Below are 22,012 nucleotides of genomic sequence, written 5' to 3' on the forward strand. Positions count from 1 at the left end.
GTGCGTCTAATCAACCATCATTCTACACTACTCGTCCAATCAACCTACTCGTCTAATCAACGTGTGGTCGTATTGGACCGGTTCGGTTAACCGGTTCGGGTACCTCGGGAACTGGTACAGTGTACCAAGGTTCAGTACCCTGCAACACGCCCCTCAATGCGAACACGCGTGAACGCCGAGCGCAGCCGTCAAGTCCTTGTGGCGTGGTCCGGCAAGTCCCTTGGTCATGATGTCGGCCAGCATGGTGGCAGTCTCGCAGTACTCGACGATCACTTCGCCGCGCTTGACTTCGTCGCGGATGTGATGGTACTTGATGTCGATGTGCTTGGCGCGGCCATGGTTGACGGGGTTCTTGGTCATCTTGATGCACGACTGGTTGTCTTCGAAAATCTTCAACTCGGGCGTGACTCCGCCTGCAGCAACCAGGATCTCGCACAGCAGCTTGTGCACCCACTTGCCTTCTTGAATCGCCAAACTCAGTGCGATGTACTCGGCCTCGCTTGTCGAGAGCGACACACTTGACTGCTTCTTGGAACCCCACGAGATCGGTCCGCCGGCGACTTGGAACAGGTAGCCCGACGTAGACTTGCGATCACTAAGATCACCAGCCCAGTCGGCATCCGAGTAACCTTGAAAGTCGATGTCCTTGCCCGGCGAGAAGCGGATTCCGTGCGACTTGGTCCCTTGAAGGTAGCGGAAGATGCGCTTGACCGCAATCCAGTGCTCGACTTGCGGGTTCTCCATGAAGCGTGACACGTAGCCGACAGCGAACGCAATGTCCGGGCGAGTCGATGTCATCAAGTGCATGAGTGCACCGACAGCCTCGCGAAATGGCGCGTCCAACTTGGTCATGGCGTCGCTTGAGACCAGCTTCATGCTGATGTCGACCGGACTTGCAGCGGGTTTGCAGTCTTGCATGCCGAAGCGCTCCAGGATGTCGTTGATGTAGCGAGCTTGGCTGAGCGTAACACTGCCATCCGCGTTGTCGACCACCTCGATCCCGAGGATGAAGGAACACTTGCCACTGTCGGTAATCTCGAACCGCGACTTGAGCTGGCGCTTGACTTCCGCGATCATTTCCGCCGAGCTTCCGGTCACCAAGACGTGATCCACGTAAACCAGCAGCAGAACACATTCGCCGTCGACGACCTTGATGTAGAGGCAGGGGTCGTAGCTTGACACGCGAAAACCGATGGAGCGCACATACTCGTCGAAGGTCTCGTTCCATACGCGCGAAGCTTGCTTGAGTCCGTAAATCGCCTTGAGCAGTTCCACGCAGTCGAAACCGTCGTCCAGTTCCACGCCTTCAGGCACGCTGCAGAACACCTTCTCCTTCATCAAGCCGTACAGGAACGCAGTCACCACGTCGAGCTGGTCCATCGGCCATCCGAAGTACTTGGCAACCGCAATGATCATTCGCAGCGTGACGTACTTGACCACGGGCGAAAACGTCTCGGTGTAGTCGATGCCATACTTCTGCACGAAGCCTTTCGCGACGAGCCGAGCCTTGAACTTCTCGATCGATCCGTCCGCGTTGCGCTTGATCTTGAACACCCACTTGGTACCGACTGCGCGCTGGTTGTTGGGCAGTTTGGCGGCGCGGAAAACACCTCGCAGCCGCATTGACTTGAGTTCGGCGCGAATTGCCTTGCGCCACTGGACTTGGTCTGGTCCGTTCACAGCTTCTTGAAACGTCTTCGGCTCCGCGCTGTCACTTGCTTCCACAGCATTCGCACTTGCACGCCAGAACATGGGCGGAGTCGAGCCGTCTTCATCGTCTTCTTCCGATTTTTCTTCTTGCGCCGTCGTAGATTCACGTTGGTCTTCGTCTTCCGAGCGTCCAGGCGCACTTGCTTCTTCGAGTCCAGCACTGCGACGAGGACGCCGAACATTGTCGCGATCTTGGTTGTCCGGACGCGATTTGCGCTTCCCCGCCTGCGTGAACACCCTTGTGCCGGAGTCGTCGGAGACTTGCATGTCGTCGAAAACGTCGGTAAGTCGGTTGACTTCTTCACCATCAGCAGCCTTGGAGTCGTCGAAGCTTGACTCATCGAATGTGACATCGCGAGAGATGACCACCTGCCCCGCCTCGATGTCATAAACTCGATACGCCTTGGAACGCTCCTCGTAACCCATGAAAATTCCTTCACGAGCTTTCGGGTCCCACTTGAGTCGCTTCTCCTTCGGCGTCAAAACGTAGGCCTTGCACCCGAAGATCCGCATGTGCTTGACGTTGGGCTTGGACTTGTAGACGATCTCGAACGGAGTTTTGTCGGGCGACTTGGGTGACGGCAGACGATTCTTGATGTAGATCGCCGTCATCGCTGCTTCCGCCCAGAACGTCTTGTCCAACCCAGCGTAGTGAAGCATGCTGCGGCCGATGGTCACGATGGTTCGGTTGGCGCGTTCAGCCGTCGCGTTGGTTTGGTGCGCATACCGAACCGTGGGCTGCACTTCGATGCCGTGGTCTTCGTAGTACGCCAAGAGCGAATTGGTCGCGAACTCCTTGGCTCCGTCATGGCGCACGAACTTCACCCTGGCATCGAATTGCTTCTCCACCTTGGTGATGAATCGGCGCAAGCAGCCTTCACTCTCCGACCTGGCTCGCAGACAGAATCCCGACATGCAGCCGCTGGCTTCGTCCGTGATGAGCAGCAGGTAGCGGCTGCCACCCAGCGACTCTTCTCCATGGGCCCGCAGATGTCGAAGTGGAGGAACTCGAACGGCTTGTACTTGCGCTTGTTCGGGTTGCTTGGGAAGGGCTTTTGCACCATTTTCCCTTGTTGGCACCCACGACATTGGCTTGACTTCTTCGACGATGTCGGCATTTTCGCACCCGTCACCATGCCACTTGAGACCATCTTCCGAAGAACGTCATTCGGCGCGTGACCCAAACGCGCATGAAGATCCACCGCGTTGACCGACGCCTTGGACACCGAATTCGCAGCGCAGCTTGGGACTCGGAGCCAGTAGAGGCCGTCGATCAGGTCCGCGGAAGCCACGATTTTCTTCGACTTCTTCTGTGCGATGTGCATTTCAGCACCATCAAACACCACCTTGAACAGTCCGCTTCGGTTGATCTGCGGCACCGAAAGCAGGTTCTTGTTCATGCTTGGCACGTAAAGTGCATCTTGAATGCGGATGTCGCGCTCCTTGCCGTTGGGCAAAGTGACCCGCTGCATGACCGTCCCGACTCCCATGATCTTGGCCGTGTTGCCGTTGGCGACCGTGAGTTCACCTTCGTCGCACACCTTGATGTCGACAAACTTGGCCTTGTCGTTGCAGATGTGGTGCGTGGCACCACTGTCGATCGCCCATGAGCCTTGAAACTTGTTGGTCCTGGAGACTCCACACTCCATAGAGACCGCGAACGCGACGCAGTCGTCATCGCTGTCGTCACGCCACTGGACGTTGTTCGCACCGCGACCAGACCGGCCACGTCGTGCACCTCGATTCTCTCCTTCTGCTTGGTCCAGCACTTTTCCACGACGTGCCCCGATTTTCCGCAGTACGTGCAGTGGCGACTTTCACGCTCGGCATTGAAGGCCCTCGCAGCGTCTTCAATCTTCACCTGAGCCGTCTTCTCGCCCTGCCGCTTGATGTGCTCATTCGTGAGCACCTTGATCACATCTTGAGTGCGCAGCTCTGCGTTGCTCATCTCCAAGTTGAGAACGACGTTCTCGAAACTCTTGGGCAGACTCCTGAGCAAGCAGATCGCCACGTCTTCATCCTCCATCTTGGCGCCGATGTTGCTGAGCTTGGCGCTGATGTTGAGGACTTCATTGCAATGATGAAGCACATTGCCGCCTTCTGCCATCTCCATGCTGAAGAGCTGGCGCTTCAGGTAGATGCGTCCAGCCTTCTGCGGCCACCCACGCTTCCTCGCAGTCGTCGACCACATGATGGTAGTCAGCATCCATGTGGAGCAACATCAGGCCGAACGCGATGTTGCTCGACTTGACGTAGTCGTCCTTGGCCCTCGTGTCCGCGAAGCTTGGTTTCGTCTCGCGGTTCACGACGCTCCACACCGACTTGGTCAGGAACACGCCACGCATGTAGCGGTTCCACGTGGCGTAGTTGTCGCCGTTGAACTTGTCGATGGAGATCTTGGTGTCTTGGACAGAGGACATGGTGCTTGGGCTCATAACCTGAAGAAGGTCGTACTGGGATCTTGCACTGTTCGACTTGGTCGTGGACACCGCCGAGGCTTGGGGCGAGGCGAGGAAGGTCACTTGGGGGTTGAATCGAAATTCAGAAGTGATTGGATTGTTGGAGCTTACACCCTAGGCTAGTGCTAAAGACACGCGGCCGTGCGTCCTATCAACTAGTGCGTCTAATCAACCATCATTCTACACTGCTCGTCCAATCAACCTACTCGTCTAATCAACGTGTGGTCGTATTGGACCGGTTCGGTTAACCGGTTCGGGTACCTCGGAACTGGTACAGTGTACCAAGGTTCAGTACCCTGCAACACGCCCCCTCAATGCGAACACGCGTGAACGCCGAGCGCAGCCGTCAAGTCCTTGTGGCGTGGTCCGGCAAGTCCCTTGGTCATGATGTCGGCCAGCATGGTGGCAGTCTCGCAGTACTCGACGATCACTTCGCCGCGCTTGACTTCGTCGCGGATGTGATGGTACTTGATGTCGATGTGCTTGGCGCGGCCATGGTTGACGGGGTTCTTGGTCATCTTGATGCACGACTGGTTGTCTTCGAAAATCTTCAACTCGGGCGTGACTCCGCCTGCAGCAACCAGGATCTCGCACAGCAGCTTGTGCACCCACTTGCCTTCTTGAATCGCCAAACTCAGTGCGATGTACTCGGCCTCGCTTGTCGAGAGCGACACACTTGACTGCTTCTTGGAACCCCACGAGATCGGTCCGCCGGCGACTTGGAACAGGTAGCCCGACGTAGACTTGCGATCACTAAGATCACCAGCCCAGTCGGCATCCGAGTAACCTTGAAAGTCGATGTCCTTGCCCGGCGAGAAGCGGATTCCGTGCGACTTGGTCCCTTGAAGGTAGCGGAAGATGCGCTTGACCGCAATCCAGTGCTCGACTTGCGGGTTCTCCATGAAGCGTGACACGTAGCCGACAGCGAACGCAATGTCCGGGCGAGTCGATGTCATCAAGTGCATGAGTGCACCGACAGCCTCGCGAAATGGCGCGTCCAACTTGGTCATGGCGTCGCTTGAGACCAGCTTCATGCTGATGTCGACCGGACTTGCAGCGGGTTTGCAGTCTTGCATGCCGAAGCGCTCCAGGATGTCGTTGATGTAGCGAGCTTGGCTCAGCGTAACACTGCCATCCGCGTTGTCGACCACCTCGATCCCGAGGATGAAGGAACACTTGCCACTGTCGGTCATCTCGAACCGCGACTTGAGTTGGCGCTTGACTTCCGCGATCATTTCCGCCGAGCTTCCGGTCACCAAGACGTCGTCCACGTAGACCAGCAGCAGAACGCATTCGCCGTCGACGACCTTGATGTAGAGGCAGGGGTCGTAGCTTGACACGCGAAAACCGATGGAGCGCACATACTCGTCGAAGGTCTCGTTCCAAACTCGCGAAGCTTGCTTGAGCCCGTAAATCGCCTTGAGCAGTTCCACGCAGTCGAAACCGTCGTCCAGTTCCACGCCTTCAGGCACGCTGCAGAACACCTTCTCCTTCATCAAGCCGTACAGGAACGCAGTCACCACGTCGAGCTGGTCCATCGGCCATCCGAAGTACTTGGCAACCGCAATGATCATTCGCAGCGTGACGTACTTGACCACGGGCGAAAACGTCTCGGTGTAGTCGATGCCATACTTCTGCACGAAGCCTTTCGCGACGAGCCGAGCCTTGAACTTCTCGATCGATCCGTCCGCGTTGCGCTTGATCTTGAACACCCACTTGGTACCGACTGCGCGCTGGTTGTTGGGCAGTTTGGCGGCGCGGAAAACACCTCGCAGCCGCATTGACTTGAGTTCGGCGCGAATTGCCTTGCGCCACTGGACTTGGTCTGGTCCGTTCACAGCTTCTTGAAACGTCTTCGGCTCCGCGCTGTCACTTGCTTCCACAGCATTCGCACTTGCACGCCAGAACATGGGTGGGGTCGAGCCGTCTTCATCGTCTTCTTCCGATTTTTCTTCTTGCGTCGCCGTAGATTCACGTTGGTCTTCATCTTCCGAGCGTCCAGGCGCACTTGCTTCTTCGAGTCCAGCACTGCGACGAGGACGCCGAACATTGTCGCGATCTTGGTTGTCCGGACGCGATTTGCGCTTCCCCGCCTGCGTGAACACCCTTGTGCCGGAGTCGTCGGAGACTTGCATGTCGTCGAAAACGTCGGTAAGTCGGTTGACTTCTTCACCATCAGCAGCCTTGGAGTCGTCGAAGCTGGACTCATCGAATGTGACATCGCGAGAGATGACCACCTGCCCCGCCTCGATGTCATAAACTCGATACGCCTTGGAACGCTCCTCGTAACCCATGAAAATTCCTTCACGAGCTTTCGGGTCCCACTTGAGTCGCTTCTCCTTCGGCGTCAAAACGTAGGCCTTGCACCCGAAGATCCGCATGTGCTTGACGTTGGGCTTGGACTTGTAGACGATCTCGAACGGAGTTTTGTCGGGCGACTTGGGTGACGGCAGACGATTCTTGATGTAAATCGCCGTCATCGCTGCTTCCGCCCAGAACGTCTTGTCCAACCCAGCGTAGTGAAGCATGCTGCGGCCGATGGTCACGATGGTTCGGTTGGCGCGTTCAGCCGTCGCGTTGTTTGGTGCGCATACCGAACCGTGGGCTGCACTTCGATGCCGTGGTCTTCGTAGTACGCCAAGAGCGAATTGGTCGCGAACTCCTTGGCTCCGTCATGGCGCACGAACTTCACCCTGGCATCGAATTGCTTCTCCACCTTGGTGATGAATCGGCGCAAGCAGCCTTCACTCTCCGACCTGGCTCGCAGACAGAATCCCGACATGCAGCCGCTGGCTTCGTCCGTGATGAGCAGCAGGTAGCGGCTGCCACCCAGCGACTCTTCCTTCCATGGGCCCGCAGATGTCGAAGTGGAGGAACTCGAACGGCTTGTACTTGCGCTTGTTCGGGTTGCTTGGGAAGGGCTTTGCACCATTTTCCCTTGTTGGCACCCACGACATTGGCTTGACTTCTTCGACGATGTCGGCATTTTCGCACCCGTCACCATGCCACTTGAGACCATCTTCCGAAGAACGTCATTCGGCGCGTGACCCAAACGCGCATGAAGATCCACCGCGTTGACCGACGCCTTGGACACCGAATTCGCAGCGCAGCTTGGGACTCGGAGCCAGTAGAGCCGTCGATCAGGTCCGCGGAAGCCACGATTTTCTTCGACTTCTTCTGTGCGATGTGCATTTCAGCACCATCAAACACCACCTTGAACAGTCCGCTTCGGTTGATCTGCGGCACCGAAAGCAGGTTCTTGTTCATGCTTGGCACGTAAAGTGCATCTTGAATGCGGATGTCGCGCTCCTTGCCGTTGGGCAAAGTGACCCGCTGCATGACCGTCCCGACTCCCATGATCTTGGCCGTGTTGCCGTTGGCGACCGTGAGTTCACCTTCGTCGCACACCTTGATGTCGACAAACTTGGCCTTGTCGTTGCAGATGTGGTGCGTGGCACCACTGTCGATCGCCCATGAGCCTTGAAACTTGTTGGTCCTGGAGACTCCACACTCCATAGAGACCGCGAACGCGACGCAGTCGTCATCGCTGTCGTCACGCCACTGGACGTTGTTCGCACCGCGACCAGACCGGCCACGTCGTGCACCTCGATTCTCCTCCTTCTGCTTGGTCCAGCACTTTTCCACGACGTGCCCCGATTTTCCGCAGTACGTGCAGTGGCGACTTTCACGCTCGGCATTGAAGGCCCTCGCAGCGTCTTCAATCTTCACCTGAGCCGTCTTCTCGCCCTGCCGCTTGATGTGCTCATTCGTGAGCACCTTGATCACATCTTGAGTGCGCAGCTCTGCGTTGCTCATCTCCAAGTTGAGAACGACGTTCTCGAAACTCTTGGGCAGACTCCTGAGCAAGCAGATCGCCACGTCTTCATCCTCCATCTTGGCGCCGATGTTGCTGAGCTTGGCGCTGATGTTGAGGACTTCATTGCAATGATGAAGCACATTGCCGCCTTCTGCCATCTCCATGCTGAAGAGCTGGCGCTTCAGGTAGATGCGTCCAGCCTTCTGCGACCCCGTAGAGCGAACGCAGTCGCGTCCAGGCCACCCACGCTTCCTCGCAGTCGTCGACCACATGATGGTAGTCAGCATCCATGTGGAGCAACATCAGGCCGAACGCGATGTTGCTCGACTTGACGTAGTCGTCCTCAATCGGAACTGGTACAGTGTACCAAGGTTCAGTACCCTGCAACACGCCCCTCAATGCGAACACGCGTGAACGCTCAAGTCCTTGTGGCGTGGTCCGGCAAGTCCCTTGGTCATGATGTCGGCCAGCATGGTGGCAGTCTCGCAGTACTCGACGATCACTTCGCCGCGCTTGACTTCGTCGCGGATGTGATGGTACTTGATGTCGATGTGCTTGGCGCGGCCATGGTTGACGGGGTTCTTGGTCATCTTGATGCACGACTGGTTGTCTTCGAAAATCTTCAACTCGGGCGTGACTCCGCCTGCAGCAACCAGGATCTCGCACAGCAGCTTGTGCACCCACTTGCCTTCTTGAATCGCCAAACTCAGTGCGATGTACTCGGCCTCGCTTGTCGAGAGCGACACACTTGACTGCTTCTTGGAACCCCACGAGATCGGTCCGCCGGCGACTTGGAACAGGTAGCCCGACGTAGACTTGCGATCACTAAGATCACCAGCCCAGTCGGCATCCGAGTAACCTTGAAAGTCGATGTCCTTGCCCGGCGAAAAGCGGATTCCGTGCGACTTGGTCCCTTGAAGGTAGCGGAAGATGCGCTTGACCGCAATCCAGTGCTCGACTTGCGGGTTCTCCATGAAGCGTGACACGTAGCCGACAGCGAACGCAATGTCCGGGCGAGTCGATGTCATCAAGTGCATGAGTGCACCGACAGCCTCGCGAAATGGCGCGTCCAACTTGGTCATGGCGTCGCTTGAGACTAGCTTCATGCTGATGTCGACCGGGCTTGCAGCGGGTTTGCAGTCTTGCATGCCGAAGCGCTCCAGGATGTCGTTGATGTAGCGAGCTTGGCTCAGCGTAACACTGCCATCCGCGTTGTCGACCACCTCGATCCCGAGGATGAAGGAACACTTGCCACTGTCGGTCATCTCGAACCGCGACTTGAGTTGGCGCTTGGCTTCCGCGATCATTTCCGCCGAACTTCCGGTCACCAAGACGTCGTCCACGTAGACCAGCAGCAGAACGCATTCGCCGTCGACGACCTTGATGTAGAGGCAGGGGTCGTAGCTTGACACGCGAAAACCGATGGAGCGCACGTACTCGTCGAAGGTCTCGTTCCATACGCGCGAAGCTTGCTTGAGCCCGTAAATCGCCTTGAGCAGTTCCACGCAGTCGAAACCGTCGTCCAGTTCCACGCCTTCAGGCACGCTGCAGAACACCTTCTCCTTCATCAAGCCGTACAGGAACGCAGTCACCACGTCGAGCTGGTCCATCGGCCATCCGAAGTACTTGGCAACCGCAATGATCATTCGCAGCGTGACGTACTTGACCACGGGCGAAAACGTCTCGGTGTAGTCGATGCCATACTTCTGCACGAAGCCTTTCGCGACGAGCCGAGCCTTGAACTTCTCGATCGATCCGTCCGCGTTGCGCTTGATCTTGAACACCCACTTGGTTCCGACTGCGCGCTGGTTGTTGGGCAGTTTGGCGGCGCGGAAAACACCTCGCAGCCGCATTGACTTGAGTTCTGTTGTCAAGGGATCGCCTCGACTGACTGCGGTGTACCAGTAAGGTACCGGTGTGACCTTCACTCAGTGGTGCCGCCATCATTCGTGTGATGATGGGACGAGGATTACGGGACGCTGATGATGGGACGAGGATTACAGGACGCTGATGATGGGACGCGTGGGTACAAGATTGTGGGTACAGGATGGGCATCTACGTGGCACTCGCTGATTGGCTGAAGGACCTTCTATCCAGTTAGGAATCCAGTAGAGTGTATCCAGCAGGAATATCCAGTAGGCTTAGAGGTAGCACGCAGTTCGCGAACTAAGGACCTAAATCAATCACTTTGCATTCTGACATCAAGTGCTCAAACGACCTTCCTTTTGGTTATGAGCCCAAGCCCCGTTTCCCTGCTGAAGACTCCGACTACGCTTTCGCCATGGACGCCGCCTCGACCACGACCTCTCGCATCAACAAGTTCGACGGAACCAACTTCCACACGTGGAAGTTCAAGATGGCGATGGTGCTCGAGGAACGAGACCTGTGGGAAGTGACAAGTGGAGAGATCAAGCTGGAGCACTGCGCCACTACGCTGGACCAAACGACGTTCAAGAGGAAGTCTCGCAAGGCGCTGGCGATCATCTGTCTCGCGATGGAAGATCTGCAGCTGCCGCTGGTCCGGTCGGCGAAGGATGCGTACGATGCATGGTCAAAACTGGAAGGACACTTCGAGAAGAAGAGTTTGGCCAACAAGCTCTTCCTTCGTCGACGTTTCTTCACGACGATGATGGCGGAAGGTGATGATGTGCTGGAGCACATCAACAAGATCAAGACTCTGGCGGAGCAGCTCGACGCAGTGGGCGCTCCGGTCAGCGAGGATGACTTGGTGATCACGCTTCTTGGGAGTCTCAGCGAGTCGTACCAGTTCCTCATCACGGCGTTGGAGTCGAGAGCCGACTCGCTGTCGTGGGAACTCGTGACGGCTCGGCTGCTGCATGAGGACATGAAGCGCAAGGAGCAAGGTGGCGGCGTCGACGGAGCCGCGCACGGTCAAGGCCAAGCGTTCATGACAAGCGACAACGGCAAGCGCAGGGACGGCAGGCGACCGCCAACAAGGCCAGCGCCTGCCACTACTGTGGGGAGCAAGGACATTGGATCGCCAAGTGTCCTGTGCGAATCCGCGAGAACGCGGAGCGGCAGAGGCCGCAGCGAGCGAACGTCGCGCAGAGTGAGGACGACTCTGGCGACTTCCTCTTCTCGGTTGGTGGTGGGAGCAACACCACCAAGTCGAATGAGGTGTGGCTGGTCGACTCGGGTGCGACGCAGCACATGACCAGTTCCAAGAAGTTCATGAGGAACTACAAGAAGATCTCGCCGGTGGACGTGCATCTCGCGGACGACGGTGTGGTGCAAGCGATCGGGAGAGGCGACATCGTGATGAAGATGCAGACCCCGCGCGGCGTCAAGAAGGGTGTGCTCACGAATGTGTGGCACATTCCCAAGTTGTCGCGCAACCTGTTCTCCGTCGGCAGATTCACCAAGGACGTCGGGCCTGTGACGTTCGAGAGCGACGGGTGCTTCACGGAGACGAAGGGTCTCGGAAGCTCGGCGCTCGCGAAGGCAAAGGGCTGTTCAAGCTGAGCATGACACCGGTGATGCCTGACGAGGCCAATGTGGCAAGCTCGAAGGATCGCAAAGGGGACACCACGTCGTACCTCTGGCACCTTCGACTTGGTCACATTGGCCATGGCGGTCTAGACGCCATCGTCAAGAAGGGCTACGGCTCTGGCATCGACATGACGTCGGTGAAGCAGTGGGAGCTGTGCGACGGATGCTCACTCGGCAAGCAAACGCGAGTGAGCTACATGAAGTCGTCTCCAAACCGTGCGAAGCAAGTGCTGGAAGTGGTTCACAGCGATGTGTGCGGCCCCATGCAGACGTCTACGTTTGGTGGCAAGCGCTACTTCGTCACGTTCATCGACGACAAGTCGCACTTCTGTGTGGTGTACTTGATGCGGAACAAGTCGGAGGTGGCCGCCAAGTTCGCTGAGTTCGTTGCGTTGGCTGAAACGCAGACCGGCAAGCGTGTGAAAACGCTCCGGAGCGACAACGGTGGCGAGTACACTTCGCGCGAGATGGCCAAGTTCTGCAGCGACCGTGGTATCGTGCAGAAGTTCACGCCGCCGTACACGCCACAGCTGAACGGCGTGGCGGAACGGATGAACCGGACGTTGGTGGAGTGTGCGCGCTGCATGTTGGAGCATGCCGGGTTGTCGAAGGGTTACTGGGGTGAAGCGGTGGTGACAGCCACGTTCCTCCGGAACCGGTGTCCGACACGCGCCATTAGCCACGACAAGTCGCCGCACCAAGTTTGGACGGGAAAGAAGCCACTGCTGGCGAACCTCAAGGTGTTTGGTTGCCACGCGTACGTGCTGGTCCCGAAGGCGAAGCGGTCCAAGTTTGACGCCCGGTCGGTGCGTTGCCGGTTCCTGGGGTACTCGGAGCACGAGAAAGCGTATCGGTTTGAAGAGATCGAGAGCGGTCGCGTGTTGGTGAGCCGCGACGCGCAGTTCATGGAAGACGTCTTCGACGGTGGGAGACGCAAATATGCTACGAAGGAGGTGGTGATTGGTCTTCCAGATGAAGACGATGAAGATGCCACGGATGAAGAGACTCCGTCCGAATCGGATGAGGACGGCAGTGAGGATGAGGCTGCGCGGGATGAAGACTTCGAACCCGGCAGCAAGCGACACCCGCGGACGCAGTCACTAGAAGAAGCCGTGGAGGTGCCGAGGGCCAAGCGATATGCGCCGCAGAATGGACGTTCGACGCTGGATGAGATGTCTGCGGCGGCCCAAGAGAGTCAAGATTTTGAGGCTGCGTACGTCGTGGATTCAGTGGGAGAGATGCCGACTACGTTCAAGTCGGCGATGGAATCCAGCGACGCAGCCAAGTGGAAGGAAGCATGCGACTCGGAGTACGACTCGCTGCTCAAGAACAAGACGTGGAAGTGGTGCCACTGCCGAAGGGACGCAAGGCCATCGGCAACAGATGGGTGTTTCGCGTGAAGGAGAACCAGGCTGGAGAGGGTTCTCGCAGAAGTACGGCATCGACTACGACGAGACCTTCGCTCCAGTGGCCAAGTTCACGTCGATCCGGGCCGTGCTGAGTTTGGCCGCCAAGTATGGTCTCAAGCTGCATCAGATGGATGTGAAGACGGCGTTCCTGAATGGCGGCTTGGACGAAGAGATCTACATGGTGCAACCGGACGGCTACGTCGATGAAGACCACCCGGACTACGTGTGCAAGCTGAAGCAGTCATTGTACGGGTTGAAGCAGTCGCCGCGCATGTGGAACAAGACCATCGACGAGTTCATGCTGAAGCTGGGGTTCACCAAGTGCGAGTCCGACCATTGCGTCTACGTGAAACGCGACGGACACAGCATGATCTTCGTGGTCATCTACGTGGACGACCTGATCCTGGCCAGCAACGACGACGAGCTGATGGAGTCGACCAAGCGCGCACTCAGCAAACGGTTCGAAATGACAGACCTCGGCGAGCTTACGTACTTCCTCGGCATGGAGATCAAGAACGACTTGGAGTCCGGCAAGGTGACGATGCGGCAGACCAAGTTTCTCAAGTCGATCCTGAGCAAGTTCGGCATGCAGGACAGCAAACCCGTGAAGACGCCGCAGGATCCAGGACTTAAGTTGACCAAGAACATGTGCGAGGGTGGCTGCAAGCATGAAGACACGATGAAGAACGTGCCGTATCGGAGTGCTGTCGGCGCGTTGATGTACCTGATGGTGGCGACGCGTCCGGACCTGGCTGCTGCAGTAGGCGTGCTGAGTCAGTTCGCCGCCGACCCGTGTCCCACACACTGGCAAGCCCTCAAGCGTGTGCTCCGGTATCTGCAAGCCACGCCCACGCATGGCATCGAGTTCTCGAAGGGTGACGGCTGCGGAGTTGTGTGTGGCTACTCGGACGCAGACTGGGCTGGTGACATCGAATCGAGAAGAAGTACAAGCGGCTACGCGTTCATGATGAACGGCGGGTGCATCAGCTGGAGGAGCAAGAAGCAGCGGACGGTGGCGCTGTCATCTACAGAGGCGGAGTACATGGCGCTGTCAGAGGCGACGCAGGAGGCGGTGTGGCTCAAGGTGTTTCTGCGCGAGCTCGGCGAAATGGCAAGCGATGAAGCAATCAAGATCTACGAGGACAACCAAGGCTCCATCGCGTTGGCCAAGAACCCGGAGTTCCACAAGCGCACCAAGCACATCGACATTCGCTACCACTTCGTGCGTGAGAAGGTGGAAGACGGTCAGGTGGTGTTGGAGTACTGCTCGACGAAGGACATGCTGGCCGACATCATGACGAAGGCGATCACTTCTGTGCAGTTCGAAGTTCTGCGACACAAGCTGGGGATCCAAGGTGCAGCCGACGTCGAGTCGCGTGGAATGTTGTCAAGGGATCGCCTCGACCAGCTGCGGTGTACCAGTAAGGTACCGGTGTGACCTTCACTCAGTGGTGCCGCCATCATTCGTGTGATGATGGGACGAGGATTACGGGACGCTGATGATGGGACGAGGATTACGGGACGCTGATGATGGGACGCGTGGGTACAAGATTGTGGGTACAGGATGGGCATCTACGTGGCACTCGCTGATTGGCTGAAGGACCTTCTATCCAGTTAGGAATCCAGTAGAGTGTATCCAGCAGGAATATCCAGTAGGCTTAGAGGTAGCACGCAGTTCGCGAACTAAGGACCTAAATCAATCACTTTGCATTCTGACATCTAGTGCTCAAACGACCTTCCTTTTGGTTATGAGCCCAAGCCCCGTTTTCCCTGCTGAAGACTCCGACTACGCTTTCGCCATGGACGCCGCCTCGACCACGACCTCTCGCATCAACAAGTTCGACGGAACCAACTTCCACACGTGGAAGTTCAAGATGGCGATGGTGCTCGAGGAACGAGACCTGTGGGAAGTGACAAGTGGAGAGATCAAGCTGGAGCACTGCGCCACTACGCTGGACCAAACGACGTTCAAGAGGAAGTCTCGCAAGGCGCTGGCGATCATCTGTCTCGCGATGGAAGATCTGCAGCTGCCGCTGGTCCGGTCGGCGAAGGATGCGTACGATGCATGGTCAAAACTGGAAGGACACTTCGAGAAGAAGAGTTTGGCCAACAAGCTCTTCCTTCGTCGACGTTTCTTCACGACGATGATGGCGGAAGGTGATGATGTGCTGGAGCACATCAACAAGATCAAGACTCTGGCGGAGCAGCTCGACGCAGTGGGCGCTCCGGTCAGCGAGGATGACTTGGTGATCACGCTTCTTGGGAGTCTCAGCGAGTCGTACCAGTTCCTCATCACGGCGTTGGAGTCGAGAGCCGACTCGCTGTCGTGGGAACTCGTGACGGCTCGGCTGCTGCATGAGGACATGAAGCGCAAGGAGCAAGGTGGCGGCGTCGACGGAGCCGCGCACGGTCAAGGCCAAGCGTTCATGACAAGCGACAACGGCAAGCGCAGGGACGGCAGGCGACCGCCAACAAGGCCAGCGCCTGCCACTACTGTGGGGAGCAAGGACATTGGATCGCCAAGTGTCCTGTGCGAATCCGCGAGAACGCGGAGCGGCAGAGGCCGCAGCGAGCGAACGTCGCGCAGAGTGAGGACGACTCTGGCGACTTCCTCTTCTCGGTTGGTGGTGGGAGCAACACCACCAAGTCGAATGAGGTGTGGCTGGTCGACTCGGGTGCGACGCAGCACATGACCAGTTCCAAGAAGTTCATGAGGAACTACAAGAAGATCTCGCCGGTGGACGTGCATCTCGCGGACGACGGTGTGGTGCAAGCGATCGGGAGAGGCGACATCGTGATGAAGATGCAGACCCCGCGCGGCGTCAAGAAGGGTGTGCTCACGAATGTGTGGCACATTCCCAAGTTGTCGCGCAACCTGTTCTCCGTCGGCAGATTCACCAAGGACGTCGGGCCTGTGACGTTCGAGAGCGACGGGTGCTTCACGGAGACGAAGGGTCTCAAGCTCGGCGCTCGCGAAGGCAAAGGGCTGTCTGCTGAGCATGACACCGGTGATGCCTGACGAGGCCAATGTGGCAAGCTCGAAGGATCGCAAAGGGGACACCACGTCGTACCTCTGGCACCTTCGACTTGGTCACATTGGCCATGGCGGTCTAGACGCCATCGTCAAGAAGGGCTACGGCTCTGGCATCGACATGACGTCGGTGAAGCAGTGGGAGCTGTGCGACGGATGCTCACTCGGCAAGCAAACGCGAGTGAGCTACATGAAGTCGTCTCCAAACCGTGCGAAGCAAGTGCTGGAAGTGGTTCACAGCGATGTGTGCGGCCCCATGCAGACGTCTACGTTTGGTGGCAAGCGCTACTTCGTCACGTTCATCGACGACAAGTCGCACTTCTGTGTGGTGTACTTGATGCGGAACAAGTCGGAGGTGGCCGCCAAGTTCGCTGAGTTCGTTGCGTTGGCTGAAACGCAGACCGGCAAGCGTGTGAAAACGCTCCGGAGCGACAACGGTGGCGAGTACACTTCGCGCGAGATGGCCAAGTTCTGCAGCGACCGTGGTATCGTGCAGAAGTTCACGCCGCCGTACACGCCACAGCTGAACGGCGTGGCGGAACGGATGAACCGGACGTTGGTGGAGTGTGCGCGCTGCATGTTGGAGCATGCCGGGTTGTCGAAGGGTTACTGGGGTGAAGCGGTGGTGACAGCCACGTTCCTCCGGAACCGGTGTCCGACACGCGCCATTAGCCACGACAAGTCGCCGCACCAAGTTTGGACGGGAAAGAAGCCACTGCTGGCGAACCTCAAGGTGTTTGGTTGCCACGCGTACGTGCTGGTCCCGAAGGCGAAGCGGTCCAAGTTTGACGCCCGGTCGGTGCGTTGCCGGTTCCTGGGGTACTCGGAGCACGAGAAAGCGTATCGGTTTGAAGAGATCGAGAGCGGTCGCGTGTTGGTGAGCCGCGACGCGCAGTTCATGGAAGACGTCTTCGACGGTGGGAGACGCAAATATGCTACGAAGGAGGTGGTGATTGGTCTTCCAGATGAAGACGATGAAGATGCCACGGATGAAGAGACTCCGTCCGAATCGGATGAGGACGGCAGTGAGGATGAGGCTGCGCGGGATGAAGACTTCGAACCCGGCAGCAAGCGACACCCGCGGACGCAGTCACTAGAAGAAGCCGTGGAGGTGCCGAGGGCCAAGCGATATGCGCCGCAGAATGGACGTTCGACGCTGGATGAGATGTCTGCGGCGGCCCAAGAGAGTCAAGATTTTGAGGCTGCGTACGTCGTGGATTCAGTGGGAGAGATGCCGACTACGTTCAAGTCGGCGATGGAATCCAGCGACGCAGCCAAGTGGAAGGAAGCATGCGACTCGGAGTACGACTCGCTGCTCAAGAACAAGACGTGGGAAGTGGTGCCACTGCCGAAGGGACGCAAGGCCATCGGCAACAGATGGGTGTTTCGCGTGAAGGAGAACCAGGCTGGAGAGGTCGAACGGTTCAAGGCGCGTCTGGTGGCCAAGGGGTTCTCGCAGAAGTACGGCATCGACTACGACGAGACCTTCGCTCCAGTGGCCAAGTTCACGTCGATCCGGGCCGTGCTGAGTTTGGCCGCCAAGTATGGTCTCAAGCTGCATCAGATGGATGTGAAGACGGCGTTCCTGAATGGCGGCTTGGACGAAGAGATCTACATGGTGCAACCGGACGGCTACGTCGATGAAGACCACCCGGACTACGTGTGCAAGCTGAAGCAGTCATTGTACGGGTTGAAGCAGTCGCCGCGCATGTGGAACAAGACCATCGACGAGTTCATGCTGAAGCTGGGGTTCACCAAGTGCGAGTCCGACCATTGCGTCTACGTGAAACGCGACGGACACAGCATGATCTTCGTGGTCATCTACGTGGACGACCTGATCCTGGCCAGCAACGACGACGAGCTGATGGAGTCGACCAAGCGCGCACTCAGCAAACGGTTCGAAATGACAGACCTCGGCGAGCTTACGTACTTCCTCGGCATGGAGATCAAGAACGACTTGGAGTCCGGCAAGGTGACGATGCGGCAGACCAAGTTTCTCAAGTCGATCCTGAGCAAGTTCGGCATGCAGGACAGCAAACCCGTGAAGACGCCGCAGGATCCAGGACTTAAGTTGACCAAGAACATGTGCGAGGGTGGCTGCAAGCATGAAGACACGATGAAGAACGTGCCGTATCGGAGTGCTGTCGGCGCGTTGATGTACCTGATGGTGGCGACGCGTCCGGACCTGGCTGCTGCAGTAGGCGTGCTGAGTCAGTTCGCCGCCGACCCGTGTCCCACACACTGGCAAGCCCTCAAGCGTGTGCTCCGGTATCTGCAAGCCACGCCCACGCATGGCATCGAGTTCTCGAAGGGTGACGGCTGCGGAGTTGTGTGGCTACTCGGACGCAGACTGGGCTGGTGACATCGAATCGAGAAGAAGTACAAGCGGCTACGCGTTCATGATGAACGGCGGGTGCATCAGCTGGAGGAGCAAGAAGCAGCGGACGGTGGCGCTGTCATCTACAGAGGCGGAGTACATGGCGCTGTCAGAGGCGACGCAGGAGGCGGTGTGGCTCAAGGTGTTTCTGCGCGAGCTCGGCGAAATGGCAAGCGATGAAGCAATCAAGATCTACGAGGACAACCAAGGCTCCATCGCGTTGGCCAAGAACCCGGAGTTCCACAAGCGCACCAAGCACATCGACATTCGCTACCACTTCGTGCGTGAGAAGGTGGAAGACGGTCAGGTGGTGTTGGAGTACTGCTCGACGAAGGACATGCTGGCCGACATCATGACGAAGGCGATCACTTCTGTGCAGTTCGAAGTTCTGCGACACAAGCTGGGGATCCAAGGTGCAGCCGACGTCGAGTCGCGTGGGAATGTTGTCAAGGGATCGCCTCGACCAGCTGCGGTGTACCAGTAAGGTACCGGTGTGACCTTCACTCAGTGGTGCCGCCATCATTCGTGTGATGATGGGACGAGGATTACGGGACGCTGATGATGGGACGAGGATTACAGGACGCTGATGATGGGACGCGTGGGTACAAGATTGTGGGTACAGGATGGGCATCTACGTGGCACTCGCTGATTGGCTGAAGGACCTTCTATCCAGTTAGGAATCCAGTAGAGTGTATCCAGCAGGAATATCCAGTAGGCTTAGAGGTAGCACGCAGTTCGCGAACTAAGGACCTAAATCAATCACTTTGCATTCTGACATCTAGTGCTCAAACGACCTTCCTTTTGGTTGTTGGGCAGTTTGGCGGCGCGGAAAACACCTCGCAGCCGCATTGACTTGAGTTCGGCGCGAATTGCCTTGCGCCACTGGACTTGGTCTGGTCCGTTCACAGCTTCTTGAAACGTCTTCGGCTCCGCGCTGTCACTTGCTTCCACCGCATTCGCACTTGCACGCCAGAACATGGGCGGAGTCGAGCCGTCTTCATCGTCTTCTTCCGATTTTTCTTCTTGCGCCGTCGTAGATTCACGTTGGTCTTCGTCTTCCGAGCGTCCAGGCGCACTTGCTTCTTCGAGTCCAGCACTGCGACGAGGACGCCGAACATTGTCGCGATCTTGGTTGTCCGGACGCGATTTGCGCTTCCCCGCCTGCGTGAACACCCTTGTGCCGGAGTCGTCGGAGACTTGCATGTCGTCGAAAACGTCGGTAAGTCGGTTGACTTCTTCACCATCAGCAGTCTTGGAGTCGTCGAAGCTTGACTCATCGAATGTGACATCGCGAGAGATGACCACCTGCCCCGCCTCGATGTCATAAACTCGATACGCCTTGGAACGCTCCTCGTAACCCATGAAAATTCCTTCACGAGCTTTCGGGTCCCACTTGAGTCGCTTCTCCTTCGGCGTCAAAACGTAGGCCTTGCACCCGAAGATCCGCATGTGCTTGACGTTGGGCTTGGACTTGTAGACGATCTCGAACGGAGTTTTGTCGGGCGACTTGGGTGACGGCAGACGATTCTTGATGTAAATCGCCGTCATCGCTGCTTCCGCCCAGAACGTCTTGTCCAACCCAGCGTAGTGAAGCATGCTGCGGCCGATGGTCACGATGGTTCGGTTGGCGCGTTCAGCCGTCGCGTTCGTTTGGTGCGCATACCGAACCGTGGGCTGCACTTCGATGCCGTGGTCTTCGTAGTACGCCAAGAGCGAATTGGTCGCGAACTCCTTGGCTCCGTCATGGCGCACGAACTTCACCCTGGCATCGAATTGCTTCTCCACCTTGGTGATGAATCGGCGCAAGCAGCCTTCACTCTCCGACCTGGCTCGCAGACAGAATCCCGACATGCAGCCGCTGGCTTCGTCCGTGATGAGCAGCAGGTAGCGGCTGCCACCCAGCGACTCTTCCTCCATGGGCCCGCAAATGTCGAAGTGGAGGAACTCGAACGGCTTGTACTTGCGCTTGTTCGGGTTGCTTGGGAAGGGCTTTGCACCATTTTCCCTTGTTGGCACCCACGACACTGGCTTGACTTCTTCGACGATGTCGGCATTTTCGCACCCGTCACCATGCCACTTGAGACCATCTTCCGAAGAACGTCATTCGGCGCGTGACCCAAACGCGCATGAAGATCCACCGCGTTGACCGACGCCTTGGACACCGAATTCGCAGCGCAGCTTGGGACTCGGAGCCAGTAGAGGCCGTCGATCAGGTCCGCGGAAGCCACGATTTTCTTCGACTTCTTCTGTGCGATGTGCATTTCAGCACCATCAAACACCACCTTGAACAGTCCGCTTCGGTTGATCTGCGGCACCGAAAGCAGGTTCTTGTTCATGCTTGGCACGTAAAGTGCATCTTGAATGCGGATGTCGCGCTCCTTGCCGTTGGGCAAAGTGACCCGCTGCATGACCGTCCCGACTCCCATGATCTTGGCCGTGTTGCCGTTGGCGACCGTGAGTTCACCTTCGTCGCACACCTTGATGTCGACAAACTTGGCCTTGTCGTTGCAGATGTGGTGCGTGGCACCACTGTCGATCGCCCATGAGCCTTGAAACTTGTTGGTCCTGGAGACTCCACACTCCATAGAGACCGCGAACGCGACGCAGTCGTCATCGCTGTCGTCACGCCACTGGACGTTGTTCGCACCGCGACCAGACCGGCCACGTCGTGCACCTCGATTCTCTCCTTCTGCTTGGTCCAGCACTTTTCCATGACGTGCCCCGATTTTCCGCAGTACGTGCAGTGGCGACTTTCACGCTCGGCATTGAAGGCCCTCGCAGCGTCTTCAATCTTCACCTGAGCCGTCTTCTCGCCCTGCCGCTTGATGTGCTCATTCGTGAGCACCTTGATCACATCTTGAGTGCGCAGCTCTGCGTTGCTCATCTCCAAGTTGAGAACGACGTTCTCGAAACTCTTGGGCAGACTCCTGAGCAAGCAGATCGCCACGTCTTCATCCTCCATCTTGGCGCCGATGTTGCTGAGCTTGGCGCTGATGTTGAGGACTTCATTGCAATGATGAAGCACATTGCCGCCTTCTGCCATCTCCATGCTGAAGAGCTGGCGCTTCAGGTAGATGCGTCCAGCCTTCTGCGACCCCCCGTAGAGCGAACGCAGTCGCGTCCAGGCCACCCACGCTTCCTCGCAGTCGTCGACCACATGATGGTAGTCAGCATCCATGTGGAGCAACATCAGGCCGAACGCGATGTTGCTCGACTTGACGTAGTCGTCCTTGGCCCTCGTGTCCGCGAAGCTTGGTTTCGTCTCGCGGTTCACGACGCTCCACACCGACTTGGTCAGGAACACGCCACGCATGTAGCGGTTCCACGTGGCGTAGTTGTCGCCGTTGAACTTGTCGATGGAGATCTTGGTGTCTTGGACAGAGGACATGGTGCTTGGGCTCATAACCTGAAGAAGGTCGTACTGGGATCTTGCACTGGTTCACTTGGTCGTAGACACCGCCGAGGCTTGGGGCGAGGCGAGGAAGGTCACTTGGGGGTTGAATCGAAATTCAGAAGTGATTGGATTGTTGGAGCTTACACCCTAGGCTAGTGCTAAAGACACGCGGCCGTGCGTCCTATCAACTAGTGCGTCTAATCAACCATCATTCTACACTACTCGTCCAATCAACCTACTCGTCTAATCAACGTGTGGTCGTATTGGACCGGTTCGGTTAACCGGTTCGGGTACCTCGGAACTGG

General features: G+C 57.5%; 5 protein-coding genes across 5 annotated transcripts; 3 read left to right on the forward strand and 2 right to left on the reverse strand.

Moving 5' to 3' along the window:
- Positions 1-153: 153 nt before the first annotated feature.
- IUM83_14444 (Integrase catalytic core protein) lies at positions 154-5,950 on the reverse strand (the record flags this gene model as incomplete). Its single annotated transcript, XM_067939192.1, has 3 exons — positions 154-595; positions 5,535-5,642; positions 5,760-5,950. 3 exons carry the CDS (start codon positions 5,948-5,950, stop codon positions 154-156), a joined length of 741 nt encoding a protein of 246 aa, XP_067787764.1.
- Positions 5,951-8,381: 2,431 nt separating this feature from the next.
- IUM83_14445 (Integrase catalytic core protein) lies at positions 8,382-9,839 on the reverse strand (the record flags this gene model as incomplete). The annotated part of the gene is made up of 1 exon (XM_067939193.1): positions 8,382-9,839. One exon carries the CDS (start codon positions 9,837-9,839, stop codon positions 8,382-8,384), a length of 1,458 nt encoding a protein of 485 aa, XP_067787763.1.
- A 428-nt stretch (positions 9,840-10,267) lies between these two features.
- On the forward strand, positions 10,268-11,469 carry IUM83_14446 (gag-pol polyprotein; the record flags this gene model as incomplete). The annotated part of the gene is made up of 2 exons (XM_067939194.1): positions 10,268-10,850; positions 10,916-11,469. 2 exons carry the CDS (start codon positions 10,268-10,270, stop codon positions 11,467-11,469), a joined length of 1,137 nt encoding a protein of 378 aa, XP_067787762.1.
- Positions 11,470-11,483: 14 nt separating this feature from the next.
- On the forward strand, positions 11,484-14,343 carry IUM83_14447 (Retrovirus-related Pol polyprotein from transposon TNT 1-94; the record flags this gene model as incomplete). The annotated part of the gene is made up of 2 exons (XM_067939195.1): positions 11,484-12,832; positions 12,915-14,343. The coding sequence occupies 2 exons, from the start codon at positions 11,484-11,486 to the stop codon at positions 14,341-14,343; spliced, it is 2,778 nt and encodes a 925-aa protein (XP_067787761.1).
- A 361-nt stretch (positions 14,344-14,704) lies between these two features.
- On the forward strand, positions 14,705-18,797 carry IUM83_14448 (Gag-Pol polyprotein; the record flags this gene model as incomplete). The annotated part of the gene is made up of 4 exons (XM_067939196.1): positions 14,705-15,287; positions 15,353-15,913; positions 16,020-18,194; positions 18,286-18,797. The coding sequence occupies 4 exons, from the start codon at positions 14,705-14,707 to the stop codon at positions 18,795-18,797; spliced, it is 3,831 nt and encodes a 1,276-aa protein (XP_067787770.1).
- Between the last annotated feature and the right edge of the window lie 3,215 nt (positions 18,798-22,012).

The sequence above is a fragment of the Phytophthora cinnamomi genome (genome assembly GCF_018691715.1).
Source record: "Phytophthora cinnamomi strain GKB4 chromosome Unknown Contig58, whole genome shotgun sequence".
NCBI lineage: Eukaryota > Oomycota > Peronosporomycetes > Peronosporales > Peronosporaceae > Phytophthora > Phytophthora cinnamomi.